Source organism: Ovis canadensis, chromosome 5 (genome assembly GCF_042477335.2).
Source record: "Ovis canadensis isolate MfBH-ARS-UI-01 breed Bighorn chromosome 5, ARS-UI_OviCan_v2, whole genome shotgun sequence".
NCBI lineage: Eukaryota > Metazoa > Chordata > Mammalia > Artiodactyla > Bovidae > Ovis > Ovis canadensis.
In genome coordinates this window covers 35,270,687-35,285,000 of record NC_091249.1, presented here as the reverse complement: position 1 = coordinate 35,285,000, position 14,314 = coordinate 35,270,687, and the positions used below count along the sequence as shown (strand labels likewise).

The window sequence follows — 14,314 nt, the reverse complement described above, 5'->3', positions numbered from 1 at the left end:
ATCATGGCATCTGGTCCCATCACTTCATGGCAAATAGATGGGGAAACAATGGAAACAGTGAGAAACTTTATTTGGGGGGGCTCCAAAATCACTGCAGATGGGGACTGCAGCCTTGAAATTAAAAGACGCTTACTCCTTGGAAGGAAAGCTATGACCAACCTAGACAGCATATTAAAAAGCAGAGACATTACTTTGCCGACAAAGGTCATCTAGTCAAAGCCATGGTGTTTCCAGTGGTCATGTATGGACGTGAGAACTGGACTTTAAAGAAAGCTGAGCGCCGAAGAATTGATGCCTTTGTACTGTGGTGTTGGAGAAGACTCTTGAGAGTCCCTGGGACTGCAAGGAGATCAAACCAGTCAAACTCAAGGAAATCAGTCCTCCTGAATATTCATTGGAATGACTGATGCTAAAGCTGAAGCTCCAATACTTTGGCCACCTGATGTGAACAGCTGACTCATTAGAAAAGACCCTGATGGTGGGAAAGATTGAGAGCAGGAGGAGAAGGGGACGACAAGAGGATGCGATGGCTGGATGGCATCACTGACTCAACAGACGTAAGTTTGAGCAAGCTCCGAGAGTTCATGATGGACAGGGAAGCCTGGCGTGCTGCAGTCCATGGGGTTGCAAAAGTCGGCCATGACTGAGCAACTGAAGTGACTGACTGACTAGGAGATAATGTATGCCAAGGCTGGTTCCTTAGGTGACACACACAGATGTTTCTCTGTCCCCAGGAGGTCTGTCCTAGTGCTCAATCACAATGGCAGTGCCATCTATAGCCTGAGGGGCTGTGAGAGTTTGATTCCCCAACTTTACTGTCTTGTTTTCTGTTTTAGAGTTTGCGAGTGATGGAAGATACAAAATATAGGTGTGTTGGCCACAAACGGAGTCACACTGCACAGAGGTTGACCACTAAAGCACTCCTGCAGAGCAGCAATGCTCTCTGAGCAGATGCCATCAGCTGGGACCTCTCTCAGCCAAGGGGTGTCCACAGGTGGGGCAGGCAGGTCCCCAGAGAGACAGGTCGAGGGGCCACGGTCCTCTGACCCCTTGTGGCACCTTCCAAAGACAGGCCAGTTTAGTTCTATTTCACGCTGCCACTGACAAAGCGACACCCTGCTAGGGTTGCGGGTTCAGGGCACAGATTGTGCCTCCCTGAAGCCAGGGCCTTACCTGTACCATTCGCTCAAACATGTGTGCTAAAGGCAAATAGGAAATGTGTACATCCGCACAAGTGGGAGACCACTGACTCTGTAAGAAAACAGAAGGAGCCCAGGCAAGGCCCGGTCAGTCAGGCGGGCGTCTTACCTGGATGACTCTCTCAAACATGTGAGCCAGAGGCAGGAAGGAGATGAGCACATCGTCCTGTCTCGGAAAGATCACTTTCTGCAGGTGCCGGGCATGGGAGACAGAAAGGAAAGAAACACTGACAGGAAGACAACAAGAGAGTCATAAAACAATAAAGAGAAAATGACCTGGAGGGGCACAAAGGAAGAGGGGGAGGGCTGGGTGGGGGAGGGGGAGAAGAGACAGAGGAGAGACAGAGAGAGAGAAGTGAGAAGGGGGAGGGTGAAAGGAAGACAGAAGGCGCAGAAGGAAAAGTGGGAGAGAGGGCAGCATAGGAAGCCGAGCGTTAGGTCGAAGCGCCAGTGGCTCTAGGTTATCTGCAGAAGCAAGGAGCCAGGTGAAGCACACGTAAGCCAGCAGAGTCAGCTGCGCAGGGGAGTCTCCCCCGGGAGGGCCTGCACCTCACACACAGTCTTCCTGCCACCGAGGGCACCTCCCCCTCCCCACAGCTGCAGGGGCTGCCTCCACCCCACTTCCCCTGCATCCCTGGGCCACCTGGATAGGGATTCAGAGGGTCTCAGCCTGTCGGCACTTTCCAGTCCTTCTTGGAGAAAGGGGCCCAGAGAACCCTAGGTCTGTGCCTACGAGGGCTGGGGACAGAGGTGTGGCGGGTGGAGCCAGGCCTCAGAAGCCACAGCCTGAGAACAGGGCTTCACAGGGGATGCCAGAGCAGGATCCCCCCTCTCTGGGCCAGGTCTGACCTCAGGGACAGGAGCTGCCCTGGTCAGGGGGCTGTGCTCAGGGACGAGCTCTCCTGGGCTGACTTCCCTGCTCTCTGCCCCTTTTCAGAGGTCCTCAGTCTCCTGCGCTGGCTTTCGGACGAGTCTGGACAAGCCCTGGGAAACTTGCTCCTGGCTCCTGGCCTGGGCTCAGCTACCAACAATCTCTCAGTTTCCTACCAAGATGTAGGAACTTTCCTACTATTTGGGCATATGCTCCATTAAGCCATCTGGCATAAATATGGATAGCGGTTTTCTCTACAGTGGAGAAAAAGCTTAATTTATATGAAAACGTTATGTCCCTTCCTCCTTAAGGAAACTGTAGGACGTTCAGATACTCACCACTTGTGGTAAAAGGTCCTTCCTTCTTAGCTGGTTAAAAATGCTACCATGCTTTTGTCAGGCCAAGATATCAAGCTTTTTTAATTTTAGATTTACCTTTTTTAGTACAGCCTTATAAATTAGCAGTTGCCGTTGTTTCTCAGACTCTAGTAGTCCTTAAACACAAAATGATTGAATTAAACCCTGACTTACTTGGAAAAACATACTTTTTAGATAAAGGTATACATTACCCACTCCAGTACTCTTGCCTAGAAAATCCCATGGATGAAGGAGGCTGGTAGGCTAGAGTCCGTGAGGTCGCAAAGAGTCAGACATGACTGAGCGACTTCACTTCATACATTAAACCACAGGTATCTCAATTTTTGAAGTTAAAAATGGAAAACAGTTTTCCATGTTTTTTCTTTCTGGGATCTCAGCACTATTAGAAATCAACTGAATATTTACCAGGTATGGATCATTTCAGTGTTTGTTTGTGGTTCGAAGTATCTGTGAAAGTGGGCTTGCTCTAATGAAAACAGAAACTCCTGCCTGGGAAAGGCAGCCTAGATTATATCAGGGGAAAAAAAAGAGAGCACAAAAAAAAGCCTCTGAGGCTTGAGGGTGACCTTGAGAGTAAACCTGCATTAGAGTCTACTTTATTCACCTCTGTCACTTTCAGGAAGCCTGAGAAATCAGCCACCACGTTCCCATGGGTGAGCATCGCACCTTTTGGGTTCCCTGAAAGGAGAGAGCAAGAAGGAAAATTAGTTGGAAGCTCATCAGCCACTCCTTGAGAAAAGTGCCCGAGTCGTCAGTCCCAGACACCCAGTGCTGTCCACGCAAACCTCTGGCCTTCGTCCACAGCCACCATCAGAGTCCCACACAGATGAATGCTGTGAAGGACCACGATTCTGCAGACACTCAAAGCTCACCCACCTTGAGGCTCCCAGCGGCTTGATACCCCAGAAGGCAGGGGACACGGCGCACAGGAGGGGTGCCTCGAGGCCTGATGGGCTGGCCCGTGCCTTCCCTTCTGCCTTCCTCAGGGAACACAGGCTCTTGGCCCCCAGTCTCCTCAGGCATATCCCCAGGAACCCACGCTGCTCTCTGGGCCTGTGCTGTTCCAGCCTCCAGCTGCCAACTGTGCTGGCAGAGGGCTTCCCCGCTGTAACTGACACCCGGAAAGGCCCCAGTCCAGGCCAGGCTGGAGGCCCGGACTGCTGGGAGAGCCCTCCCATTTCTCATTGGCAGAGAAGGGACACGGGTGTTCGTGCTCTGTCTTGACACGACCTTCCACTGCTGCACCCGCGGAAGCCGGGGGCTGCCTGGATGGCTCAGAGGCCAAGAAGGGACAGAAGACACAGCAGGCTGTGGAGGGAGGCCATTGGTTACCACGCCCTGTGAGGGCGGACACGCACTGCTGGTGCTCCAGGACAGACCTGACCAGGCTCGAATCCTGGCCTTGCCCCTCACTGCCAGCACAACAGTGGCAGGTTGCTTTCCCTTTCTCAGCTTCCTAACCTGTAAAATGGGGCTTATCTAAGTTCTGAGGACCTAGCCAGGTACAAAAGATATTAAATTACAAGTTTCCACTGAGGCAGGAGATACACGATCTGTTAAACTCCAAAAGTGATGGGTCAGACCATGTGCAGAATTTATCCCCCAAATACCAAATAAACTAAAATGTTAAGTTTTCAACCCTCACCCAGAAAAGAGGTAATAAAAGGGCTGAGTTGAGGTTAAAAGAGTATTGCAGTAAATGCCACTGAACTGTTCACTTTAAAAAGGTTAATTTTATGCTATGTGAATTTCACTTCAATAAGAGAGAAAGAATATGAATGAACGAGGGAGAATTTGTGAGGATTTCTTCGGAGAGCTGTTGAGTCCTACAGCTCATCAAAAGGGAAGGAATGACGGGTCCTCTCTCCCAACTGCAGTCTGAAACCCACGCTAACTCAGGCCCTAATGAGACTATTTGAAAAGCACAATCATGTTCCCTACAGCTTGGGGTTCCCAATAAGAAAGGTGAAGATGGCTGTGGCTGAAAATCAGATAATAAATCCCAGAAACTGAACACGGAGTCTACAGCAGGAACATCAGGTGGTGATGGGAATGGTGTCTTAAAAAGGAATCTTACCTGAAGGCCAGTACCCGCCCTCCAATCAGAGGGGCAGTAAAGTATATACCAGCAACAGAAGTGGTGTGAAGCGGGGAGCAAACAGCCAAAGGAAGGGCACTGCCTGTTTCAACAAACCTCCTAAAAGTATCCATGAAACAACAGACTGAATTGTAAACATCTGCCCAAAGCCATTCTCCCTCCCTACTTTCATCTGGTGGGAGAGGGCAGAAACCTTTATCAGCCAGTGGAGGAAGGGGAGGACCACCAGGTAGGAAGGCATGAGCTCATACCTTTCCCACCCAGCCTGCAGCCAGCCCTGGCCTGGGTTGGGAAATCTCAAATGAAGTGGACACATTCATATTTTAGACCTACGCTTGTAACTCTGAATTAAGACTGAGTTTGTGACTTACAACGCCCATGGGACTCACCTGAGAGGGACCAGAAAAGGCATGGATGCCTAAGTTTTATCCCAGGGGCAGACAAAGAGCTATCGCCACCAAGCAATTGTAAAAGAACAGATGGAGAGAAAAATAAAGTTGCTCTCAAAATTAGAATCTGTGAGGCTCACCCTATTGGTGACCTGTTTGTCAATAATGGCATCACCTCTGTCTGACCAAGATGTGGTGTGTTTTAACATGTGATCGGGCACCTACATCCATATTGCAAGTCACAGAGGTGATTTTGGGGACACAGAAAGTTACAGGATTGAGAAAACATTATTTTCTAATAGGTGGCCATTAAAATACCCTCCTTTTGTTTACTGATTCTCTTTCTTTCATCCAAGCATCTTTCCTCAAACCCAAGCCCTTATTAAAAAATTTCCCTGAATTGTCTCTTATGTACAAATCACAGAAGAGTCTCTGGGCCCACAAACAATTCTGAGAGTATCATCTAGAAATTTTCACCTGTGGAGTCACAAATTCTGGATTTTTTCTAAGGAACACCTCCAAAATACCAAGTATGAAATCAGAACTGTCACAAAATATGATACTATGCTACACAGCTTTAGACCTGCTAGACTGGATAATTTGCTCACATCTAATAATAATCTCAGTGGAGAGTTTGAGAATTTCAAGAGAAATTTGTCTAAAGGCTCCATTCAGTACAGGCCAGAATACACACAATGGTAGCAGTTACTCAATTCTGCTTAGTTGGACATGCCGCTTTCCTCTTCAACATGATAAGAAAAGCTTACAGCTTTAAGAAACAAATGTTTTCTTGTAGATATAAATGAAATTTTACAAACTTCCAGTGAGTTGCAGAATTTTAAAATATTCCTTAAGAAATGCTCAAATTATTTCCTCAAGTCCTCTCTAGATGTGGCCCCAGAGGATAAAGGAGAGGTAAACACTGACAACAAATCCTGGGAGAAGACTCCAAGGTCTGAGTTGGGAGGTGAGAGGTGAGCCTTCGGAAAGGCTCTGCTTGCTTCTCTGATTCAGGACAAGGACACATCCCTGGTAGCATTTGTTTTAAATGTGATACGGAAATGTTTCCAACTTGCTCACATGGAGGAACGGCGGGGTAAGCATTCCCAGCTAGACCTATGTGCAATCAAAGTTGCAAAATCATGTCCTCTGGTTATCTCCTTTCCTGGTGCAACATCAGTGACACGGGGGGCTATCCAGGCCCTCACGTCTTGGCAGAACGAGACCTGTGGCCCATTTCCCACCTTGTACTTATAAACTCGCCATCCTTGCACTTCATTTTCTCTCCAGCTGCTGAAGGAAGAAAACTCTCTGAGTTTCAGATTCTGCCAACAGCATTTTGGCTTGAGCCAGTGCTCCTGGGTGGGCCACCCATGGCTGGCGAGCAGAAGGGCATTTCACTGGGTGAAGATCTGCCCTGGATGGATGCTGGTCCTGAGATGCAGCAGCTGTGGGATGAAGCTGAGCTCAAGGTCTCTCCTCTAGGAATGGATGGGAGAGGGACTGGGAGCAGTGTCGGGTCCTCTGGCTGGGGGCTCCTCCGGCCCTTTTTTTCTGCTTTCACACAAAAGTGGGTTACGAAAGATACCACTGACAGAAGTGCTTTAGAAGTTGTATAACACAGATAAGAGTGTTCATCTCCCTGCTAAAGGTTCCCAAATCTTTTTAAGAATTGAGTCTTACTTTCATCAACCCCACATTCACCGATTTTTTTTAAACATCAGACTCGAGGACTAGCAGGAATACAAATAATAACTGTAACAGCAGGCAATCACTGAACACCAATGTGGGCACTGTGCTAGGCATTTCATACATGGTAGCTCAGTTATTTCTTGGGACAAGTCTATGCTATAGGTATCAGATGTATTCATTTCCTACCCAAGGAAACTGAGGCCTAACAGAGCTTAAGAAACTCCCCTAAAGCTGCACAGCACAAGTGCCATGATGTAATCTTAGCCCTGTGGTCACACAAATCGTGAATGGGATGGTGCAAAAAGCAAAAGTCAAGGTGAGCCTTTGCCCAGAGAGCCCACCCCTGAACAGGCACAGCTGTAGGACCGACGGACACTTAATGCACTAGGCTAAATGACAGGCTTCCCTGGGCATCCTCAGCTGGAACAGAGGGGATACTCCAGTTCCACGGCCTCCACCTCTTCCTCAGCCTCCCAGCCCCGCTGCCACCACTAAGAACTAACCTGGCATGCTGAGACCCTTTCCTATGACTCCAGACACGTAATGCTCCCCAGTCTCCCCTCCCTCCCAAGGTGGACTCCAGGGTCCCTCACCCCAGCCACTCTCTCCCGCCAAGTCCTTCAGTGCCCAGGCGTCCCCTGGAGGACCCCACTCAGGTAACCCCACTGAGTCAATCCAGCTGCCCACCTTTTCCACTCCTCCCACAATGTGACCCCAGAGGTTCACGGTCTCCAGCCCCAGAGAGGTGTGTTCCTCACAGAAACTCACATGGCGCCCCCTAAGACTCTGGTCCATTCACGACACACAGCACCCTCAGGCAGGACCCTGACTCCTCCACGGAGGAGGTCTCCCAGCCTCCTGGCCTCCCAGAAGCCTTTCTTCCTCCTTTTGTTCCCCCCAAGGTAGGTATCTCTCTACAGTACTTAGAAGCTGCTCTCTCCCCCGACCCAAAGAAGAGCTTTGGGGGCTTTGCTCCACTGAGCTTCACCTCCCTTTCTCTGTCTCCAGGCAGCACTCTCCCAACTGCTCAGAACATTTCCAGCTATTTCCGGGAAAACAACAAAAGCCCCACCTTCCCTGAACCCCATGGCTTCCACCAGCTGCCACTCTGTTCGCTGTCATCCCTTCATAGCTGATCTTTTTTTAAAAAAATAAACTCTCAGTTCCAATATAACATACACATGGTAAAGTGCCCAAATACATACACAGTTCAGTAGATTTTTTTTCAAAGTGAAAAAAATTATCCAGGTACTAGTTATCTGGGTACAAGTTATCCAGCCAACTAGTACCCAGATCAAGAAACAGAACATCACCAGCTTTCCACGGCAGCAGAATCCCAGGAGGCAACCACAATCCTTGACTTCGGAAACCAGAGAATCCTTTACTGTGCTTTGTCCTTTAATATAAAAGAAATCATACAATATTTTGTGTCTTTTTTCTTTCACTTGAGTTATGACTTCCTATGTGTAGATATACCATCCTATTGCTGACAGGCATTTTAAGTTGTTTCCAGATTTCAACTTCTCACGTTTGTGTTGCTAGGAACATTGTGGAGCATGCCTCTGGGTGACACAGCCACGGCTCTTGAAAGAATTGTCCACACTTGCTGAACTGACATCCTCCTGTCTCACCCACTCCTCGCGCCGTCACCATCAGCTCCTGCGCCCAGCGCTGCCCCCACCACACGGGCAACAGCAGGCGCTCTGCGGCAGCCTCCCGTGGGCACAGCTGAGCCACCCGACCACGCTGGCAGCTTCTATCCTCCTCTGGCCTCCTGGGCTGCTTCTGCACAGCTTTGATTTGGAACTCTGACCCCCATCACTCCTCTCCTGTCAGTGTTCCCACCCCCGCAACCAGACCCCTCTCTCCCTCGCAGAAACATTTTCCTTCTTGCTGCTGGTCCTCTCTGCACATGCTGTTCCCTCTCCATCCCTCTCTTCTCCTCCAGCCACCAGTCCTTCAACTCTGCTTAGACCTGGAGTCCTTTCCATCCTGCTGTGCTGACCTCTGGGCGGCCTAGCACTCCATGCACCCTGGGACACAGGCCCTCAAGGCAGAGAACTGCCTCAAGACGTGAGCCATGAACCCATGAGGGCAGGGCGGTGTCTTCTCCATCCCTGTGTTCTTGGCCTCTAACACCAGGTCTGATGCAAAGTGGTAACTGAGCTGAATGAATGAATCCACATACATCAGAAAAGGACTGCTAAAGACCCACAGACTAACAAGGACATGTTTTAAAAAACCACTGTATTTTCTTCTCTGGGAAGACAGCGTACATGAACCCATAAGGATACATCTGCACTATAATTCATGGGGCCCAAGTCCCCAGATTAGGCTACGTTATGCCCACGGAGTATACAAAAGTATCTTTCATTTGGGAAAGGCAGTTCAATCTCATCCAGCTAACACTTACTCTGAAATGAACAACCAACGATGCCGGGAGCCAGCATGGGAGATCCCACTCATGACAAGGTCATGCGGAGAGACCTGATGGGGCAAGGTGAGTCAGGTCTCAAGGGGGCCTCTGCCTGAGCATCTACCCCGAAACCAAAATCTGGCTGTTTACTGTCTGCTATACTATACTCTTCTGACATTACAGGGGGCCAGCCCCGACCACCTTTCTCTGGAAAAAGTTAACTTAGAGCTCCAACTGGTCTCCTGCATATGAAAGGAGTGTCTCAGCTCAAATCCCTCTGATGGCTAACCTGCCTGACAGTTAGAGACTTTTAGAACTTGTGATTGTTTAGAGCCCCCCAACTGCAAGAGGCACGAAGCTTAAAACATCTTAAAGATATAGAGCCTTTTCTAAAGAGCTAAAAATTACACTGGTGATGGGTTTTACTGTTGAGTCAATGACTGCTGCCAGGCCTCCATATTCTTTATCTTTTAGGCACCTGGAGGATATTAATCAATGTAATTGGGATATAGAAAAAGGAATATAGTAGTTTCAATGTTAGCAACACTAGACTTTTGAGTTAGTGAACCTTCTCTTTGTTATAAATCACTGTACTTCTCTTTCTTTGTTATAAATTGTTGTGTCCTTGCTATTTAAGAATGTAATCTTAATTAGTGCTTTCTGAGAGTGGCACCAGACTTTAGTAAGAACAACACTTTTAAGGCAAATAAGTTTTCTGGTTGATGGACCCTTATCAGAAAAGGGCCATAAAATGCTAATAGGCCTCCTGGCCAGAAGATGATGTAAATCACCTAAGACCTGTGTATACAGCTAAGTATGCAGAGGGAAAGCCTGGTCTTGATAAGGGTCAGGGCTGCTGACCCTGCATGACTTTGCATTATCCACTGATATCTATGTACAACTAAAGTATAAAAGCTTTTCCTGGAAAATAAAGGATGGATCAGTTTCTCGGGCCAGTTCCTGGAAAGACTGGTTCCCCCGTTTCTTCTTTTCTTTCTTACTCTATTTTCTGGCTGATTCCCGTCTGAGGCATAGAGGCTAGCCGTGTCTACTTATTTGCCCGGGCTTCTAAGACCCACCCAAGAGGGAGCCCAAGGCGGGGCACTCTCCGCTATTCAAGCGGGCGCCTATGGCCCTACGTAGACGGTTCAAGTCCCTTGTCTCGGGGCTTTATTGGCTTTCTATGTAAACCAAGGAATACAGCCTCTTTTCTCTCCTCTATTCTCTTAACTGCAAACTCTTTCCTTATCTCTCTTTAAATCTATATATCTCTCTCACCACGCGTCCCCGCTTCACATTACCCTGGATCCAACCGGGGCTGGTCTCTGGTACAATCACATGCCCACCCATTAGCCATCCTTGAGTGCAGACAAACCTCAAGCTTTCACCTCCTCCAGGGCCTTCTTGGCCCGACAAGTGGCTCCAAAGCACTGGCTTATTCTGGTAATGTCCATAGATGTTTCCATCACACACCAAGAGAAAAATCTTCCCAGAGTGATTCCACCAGAATCATGATTTCAAATGTCAGGTTCAGAGAGTATTTTCCATCTTTCCTCACTGAAAGAACAACATGGCTCTTGACGAAGCCAAGGCCAGGATGCTTATCGTGGAAGGGAAGCTGTCTCCTCAGCCGTGGTGCACCGGACAAGAGGACAGCCATCAGGGACACAGCTCAGGCTCAGGCTGATGCCACAGAAGTCTGAGTGTGCGGCCAGGTGGGGTGACACCAGCTAAGGGGCCTGCTCCCCCACCAGCTCCCCTCTGGCATCCAGCACAACTCTGGAGTGGGAGCTCTGGGCACCAAATCATGGCCTGTTTTCTAGGCTCCATGCACTCCGTTTCCTCCATGTAGAGCTTGGGCAGGTGGCTCAGCTTCCAGCTGCGATTCCATAGTCTGAAAAAGCCCTGGACACCAGGCCTGTCCTCCACAGCTAGGCAACAGCACTGTTTCTGCATCATGAAGTTCTTTTCCAGATACAAGGGGGCAGCAGTTGTGACTAAGTGACTCATTTTTGTGACTAAGTGACTTAGTCACGTAGTTGTCACTAAGTGATCCTGTGCTTCAAAGCTCGAGGACACTCTTGAACACCAAGAATCCAAAGTTAAAGGCCAGAGTAGTGACCTGCTCCCAAACCCAGGGTGGAGGTACAGGTTATCAAAATTTCACACTGTGAAACTCTCTAACAAAAAGCAACATAAACCTGAAGGGCATATTTTTAAATTCTGGGTTGGCTCTGGATATCAGTTCCTGGGGGCAGAGGCTGTGTTATCTTTCTTCTGACAGGGTTTAGCAGTAAGATGGAAATTCTCATACCCACTTGTGTGCGTGCATGCTATGTCATCTCAGTCACATCTGACTCTTTGCAGCCCTATGGACTGTGTAGCCTGCCAGGCTCCTCTGTCCAGGGGATTCTTCAGGCAAGAACACTAGACTGTGTTGCCATGCCCTCCTCCAGAGGATCTTCCCGACCTGGGATAGAACCCGGGTCTCCTGCATTGCAGGCAGATACTTTACCACTGAGCCATCAGGGAAACCCCAAACCCACGTGAATTAATGGCAAAACACATTTTGATTTAATAAAGTCACACTTGTCATGCTCCACCCACAAGGATAGTCCTGCCTGTGGGAATGGTCAAGGATCTGCCAAATGCCTTAGAGGCTGCATCTGGAGAAGGCATGGGGAGCCCTAGTTCACTGCCCATCAAGAAATAACAACAAAGTAGGCCAGTCCTAGGTCTGGGGAAGAGGCTGGAAACTTGCCACCCATTCCCGAGTTACCAGATGAGGCAGAGAGGAAGCAGTTGAGAAGAGCACCGGGCGGGGCTGGGGGGAGAAGAGGGCACAAGCCTTTTGCATCCACTGTCTGCTGGTGCTCCCTTGGACAGTCCCCACACTGCCTGTCTCACAGGCTGTGCTGAAGACTCAGGGGCACAGTGATAGGGTGGACAGGCCACTGAAGACTGCAAAATGCCATGCCTGTGGAACTGGTCCTCAAGTGTGTCCCGCCTCCTCTAAGAAGTGCGTCCTGCCTCCTTCAGGAAGACTTCCTCGGCTGTTCCCGCCAACGCTGATGCACGTACTCCTCTGCCAGCACCAGGCATGGAGTGCGTCATTTCTTCTTCCTGACACCTTTGCCCACAGCACACCAGCCACAGATCCTCTGCACTGCCTTCTAACACATCTTCCCCATTTCCTATTTGGCACCTTTGACCACTCAGGTGAGAAACTGGGGACAGTGGTGGCAGAGAGGTGAAGTGGCCATCCTGTGCCCCTCCAGCAAGTGGTGGAGATGGGGCTCAAAACCAGACTCTCCGACACTAAACTCCACACTCCTTCCCCAGTCCCTGACACAAAGGCCAAGCAGGGGCAGGAAGCAGAGGGGTGAGAGCCCTGCCTCCGAGTCACGCGTGACCCTACTGCCTAGACTGCCTCTGGTTCCCACTCTGGGAAGTTTGTAGCCCCACCTTAGTTCTCCCTAGTCCACACCGTCCAGCCACCCCGCGCTGCCTCGTGTTGGCTGCTGGGAGCAGCAGGGAGGAGCCAGCGTCTGGAGCCAGGCACAGGACAAGGCTCAGCCCGCCCCACAGAGGCTGCCAGAGAGCCCTTGGTCACCCTGTCCAGGGTGCCAGGAAGAAGCAGGTGGCCCTGGCTGATGAGCTAGAAGCCTCACTTACCTGTCGTGCCGCTCGTGAAACACACAATGGAGAGGTCACTGGGTTTCGGGGGCTACAGAGGTGAGAAGAGGAGTGTGTTAAGAGACCCTGCTGGTGTGACTGCCTGGACCCCTTCCCGGCCAGCCCCTCTGTGCACACCCTGCCCCACCTCATGTGTGTGTGCATGGGGTGAGGTGCAGGCATGTGCTGGCACACGTGTGTGGCCCTGCATGCTCTCATCAGAAAGGTGAGCAGGCAAGTCCCCGGGAAAGAGGCGGAAAAGCCAAGGAAACCCAGCCAGGCATGGCCACGTACCTGTCTCACCCACCTCACATTTGCTCCTGCCACCTCCCGCACTTGTGTCTGAGCTGAATTCTAATGGGATTGCGCTGCAGTGGCCACATACAGGCCTTCGTCAAAGATCTCAACTTCCTAGGCAATGTGACCCATTTCCTCCTTTCTTCCCACTTTTCCCCCAAATGTCTGGGTTTAGGCTTGGGAACAGAACACGGAGCCCAGAGCTGAGCTGCCCACTCTGTCACTAAGCTTGCTCTGCATCTGGCCCTTGCCCTGTGCATGTAGTCCTGGGGTCACCAGGAGGAGCCCACCATGACCACCTGCATGTAGAAGATGGCATCCCAGAAGAGGTGACATGAGTTGAGACTGAAGGATAAGCCGCATCTCTCTAGATGAAGTGAGAGTGGGCATTCCGGGAGAGGAAACCAGCCTGGGCACAGACAGGTGCAAGAGACAGGGCATGCTGCTGGGTCAGAAAGGAGTTCTCTAAGGCTAGCGGGAGGGGCACAGTGTGTGGAGGCAGGAACATATCAGGGGCTACAGGGAAGGTAAGGGCCCTGGGAAGAGGGATGTTTCCTGCTGCTGCCTGTACATGAGAAGGCTCACAGGGTGGTGAAGTGAGTGGGAAGGGCTGAGCTGCAGAGGGGGCTGGAGGTAAGAGGCCTGGTTAGGAAGCTGAAAGTCCCCACACGCCACCCCTCCCCCCCCCAGAGGGTAGTGACCCTCACTGGTGAGTCCAGCTCAGGCAGGATCACTTGGGGATGACACTCAGAAAAGTTCAGAGAGCAAAGATGAACAAAGACAGCAGATGCCACAAGGCATCCACTTCCGGTTCTGTTGCTGCTCCTGTCCATCCCATTCTCTGGAGAGTTCACTACATTGAAAGGGAAAACATCAGGTCACCCAAAGAAAGTTACTGGAGACCCAAGGGATTGGCTGCCCTTTTTCCTCCTTCCCGAACATCCAACTCCTGTTCCAGGTCCCTCTCTGGACCCTCACTCACAGAAGTCCTCAGCACCCAAGAAGGGGACATTTCCTCAGTTGCTTATTAACACGGGGGTGCTACTCTGGCCTCTCTACCAAGCCTTGTGCATGGTGAGGAAGGTCTGTAAGGATGTGCCCTGGGCACCATTTTGCTCAATCAAGACCTGCTGGAAAATGAGCTTACCACAGGATCACAGTGATTCTGCTGGCCACAGTCCTGAAAGAGGAAAACATTGATTTTAAATGCTCAAAAGTTCTAATCAAAAAAGATAAATAAATAAACACAGTATGCCTTGACCCTGCACGAAGCCCAGAGCCCAAGATTCCCAATTCAGGG

General features: G+C 50.1%; 1 protein-coding gene across 13 annotated transcripts in view; it reads right to left on the bottom strand.

The window, feature by feature from the left end:
• ACSL6 (acyl-CoA synthetase long chain family member 6) overlaps nucleotides 1–14,314 on the bottom strand; it is a 62,841-nt gene that overhangs the window by 23,503 nt on the left and 25,024 nt on the right. For 5 of the 13 annotated variants that reach the window (XM_069591498.1, XM_069591494.1, XM_069591504.1 and 2 more), the window contains 4 exons: nucleotides 14,162–14,194; nucleotides 12,718–12,769; nucleotides 3,052–3,125; nucleotides 1,174–1,251 (listed from right to left, as the gene is read on the bottom strand). In XM_069591498.1, the coding sequence (XP_069447599.1) occupies nucleotides 1,174–1,251; nucleotides 3,052–3,125; nucleotides 12,718–12,769; nucleotides 14,162–14,194 (237 nt within the window). Of the gene's footprint in view, nucleotides 1–1,173; nucleotides 1,252–1,308; nucleotides 1,387–3,051; nucleotides 3,126–12,717; nucleotides 12,770–14,161; nucleotides 14,195–14,314 lie in introns of all 13 variants that reach the window. The other 8 variants (XM_069591503.1, XM_069591500.1, XM_069591505.1 and 5 more) reach the window with 3 other exon arrangements.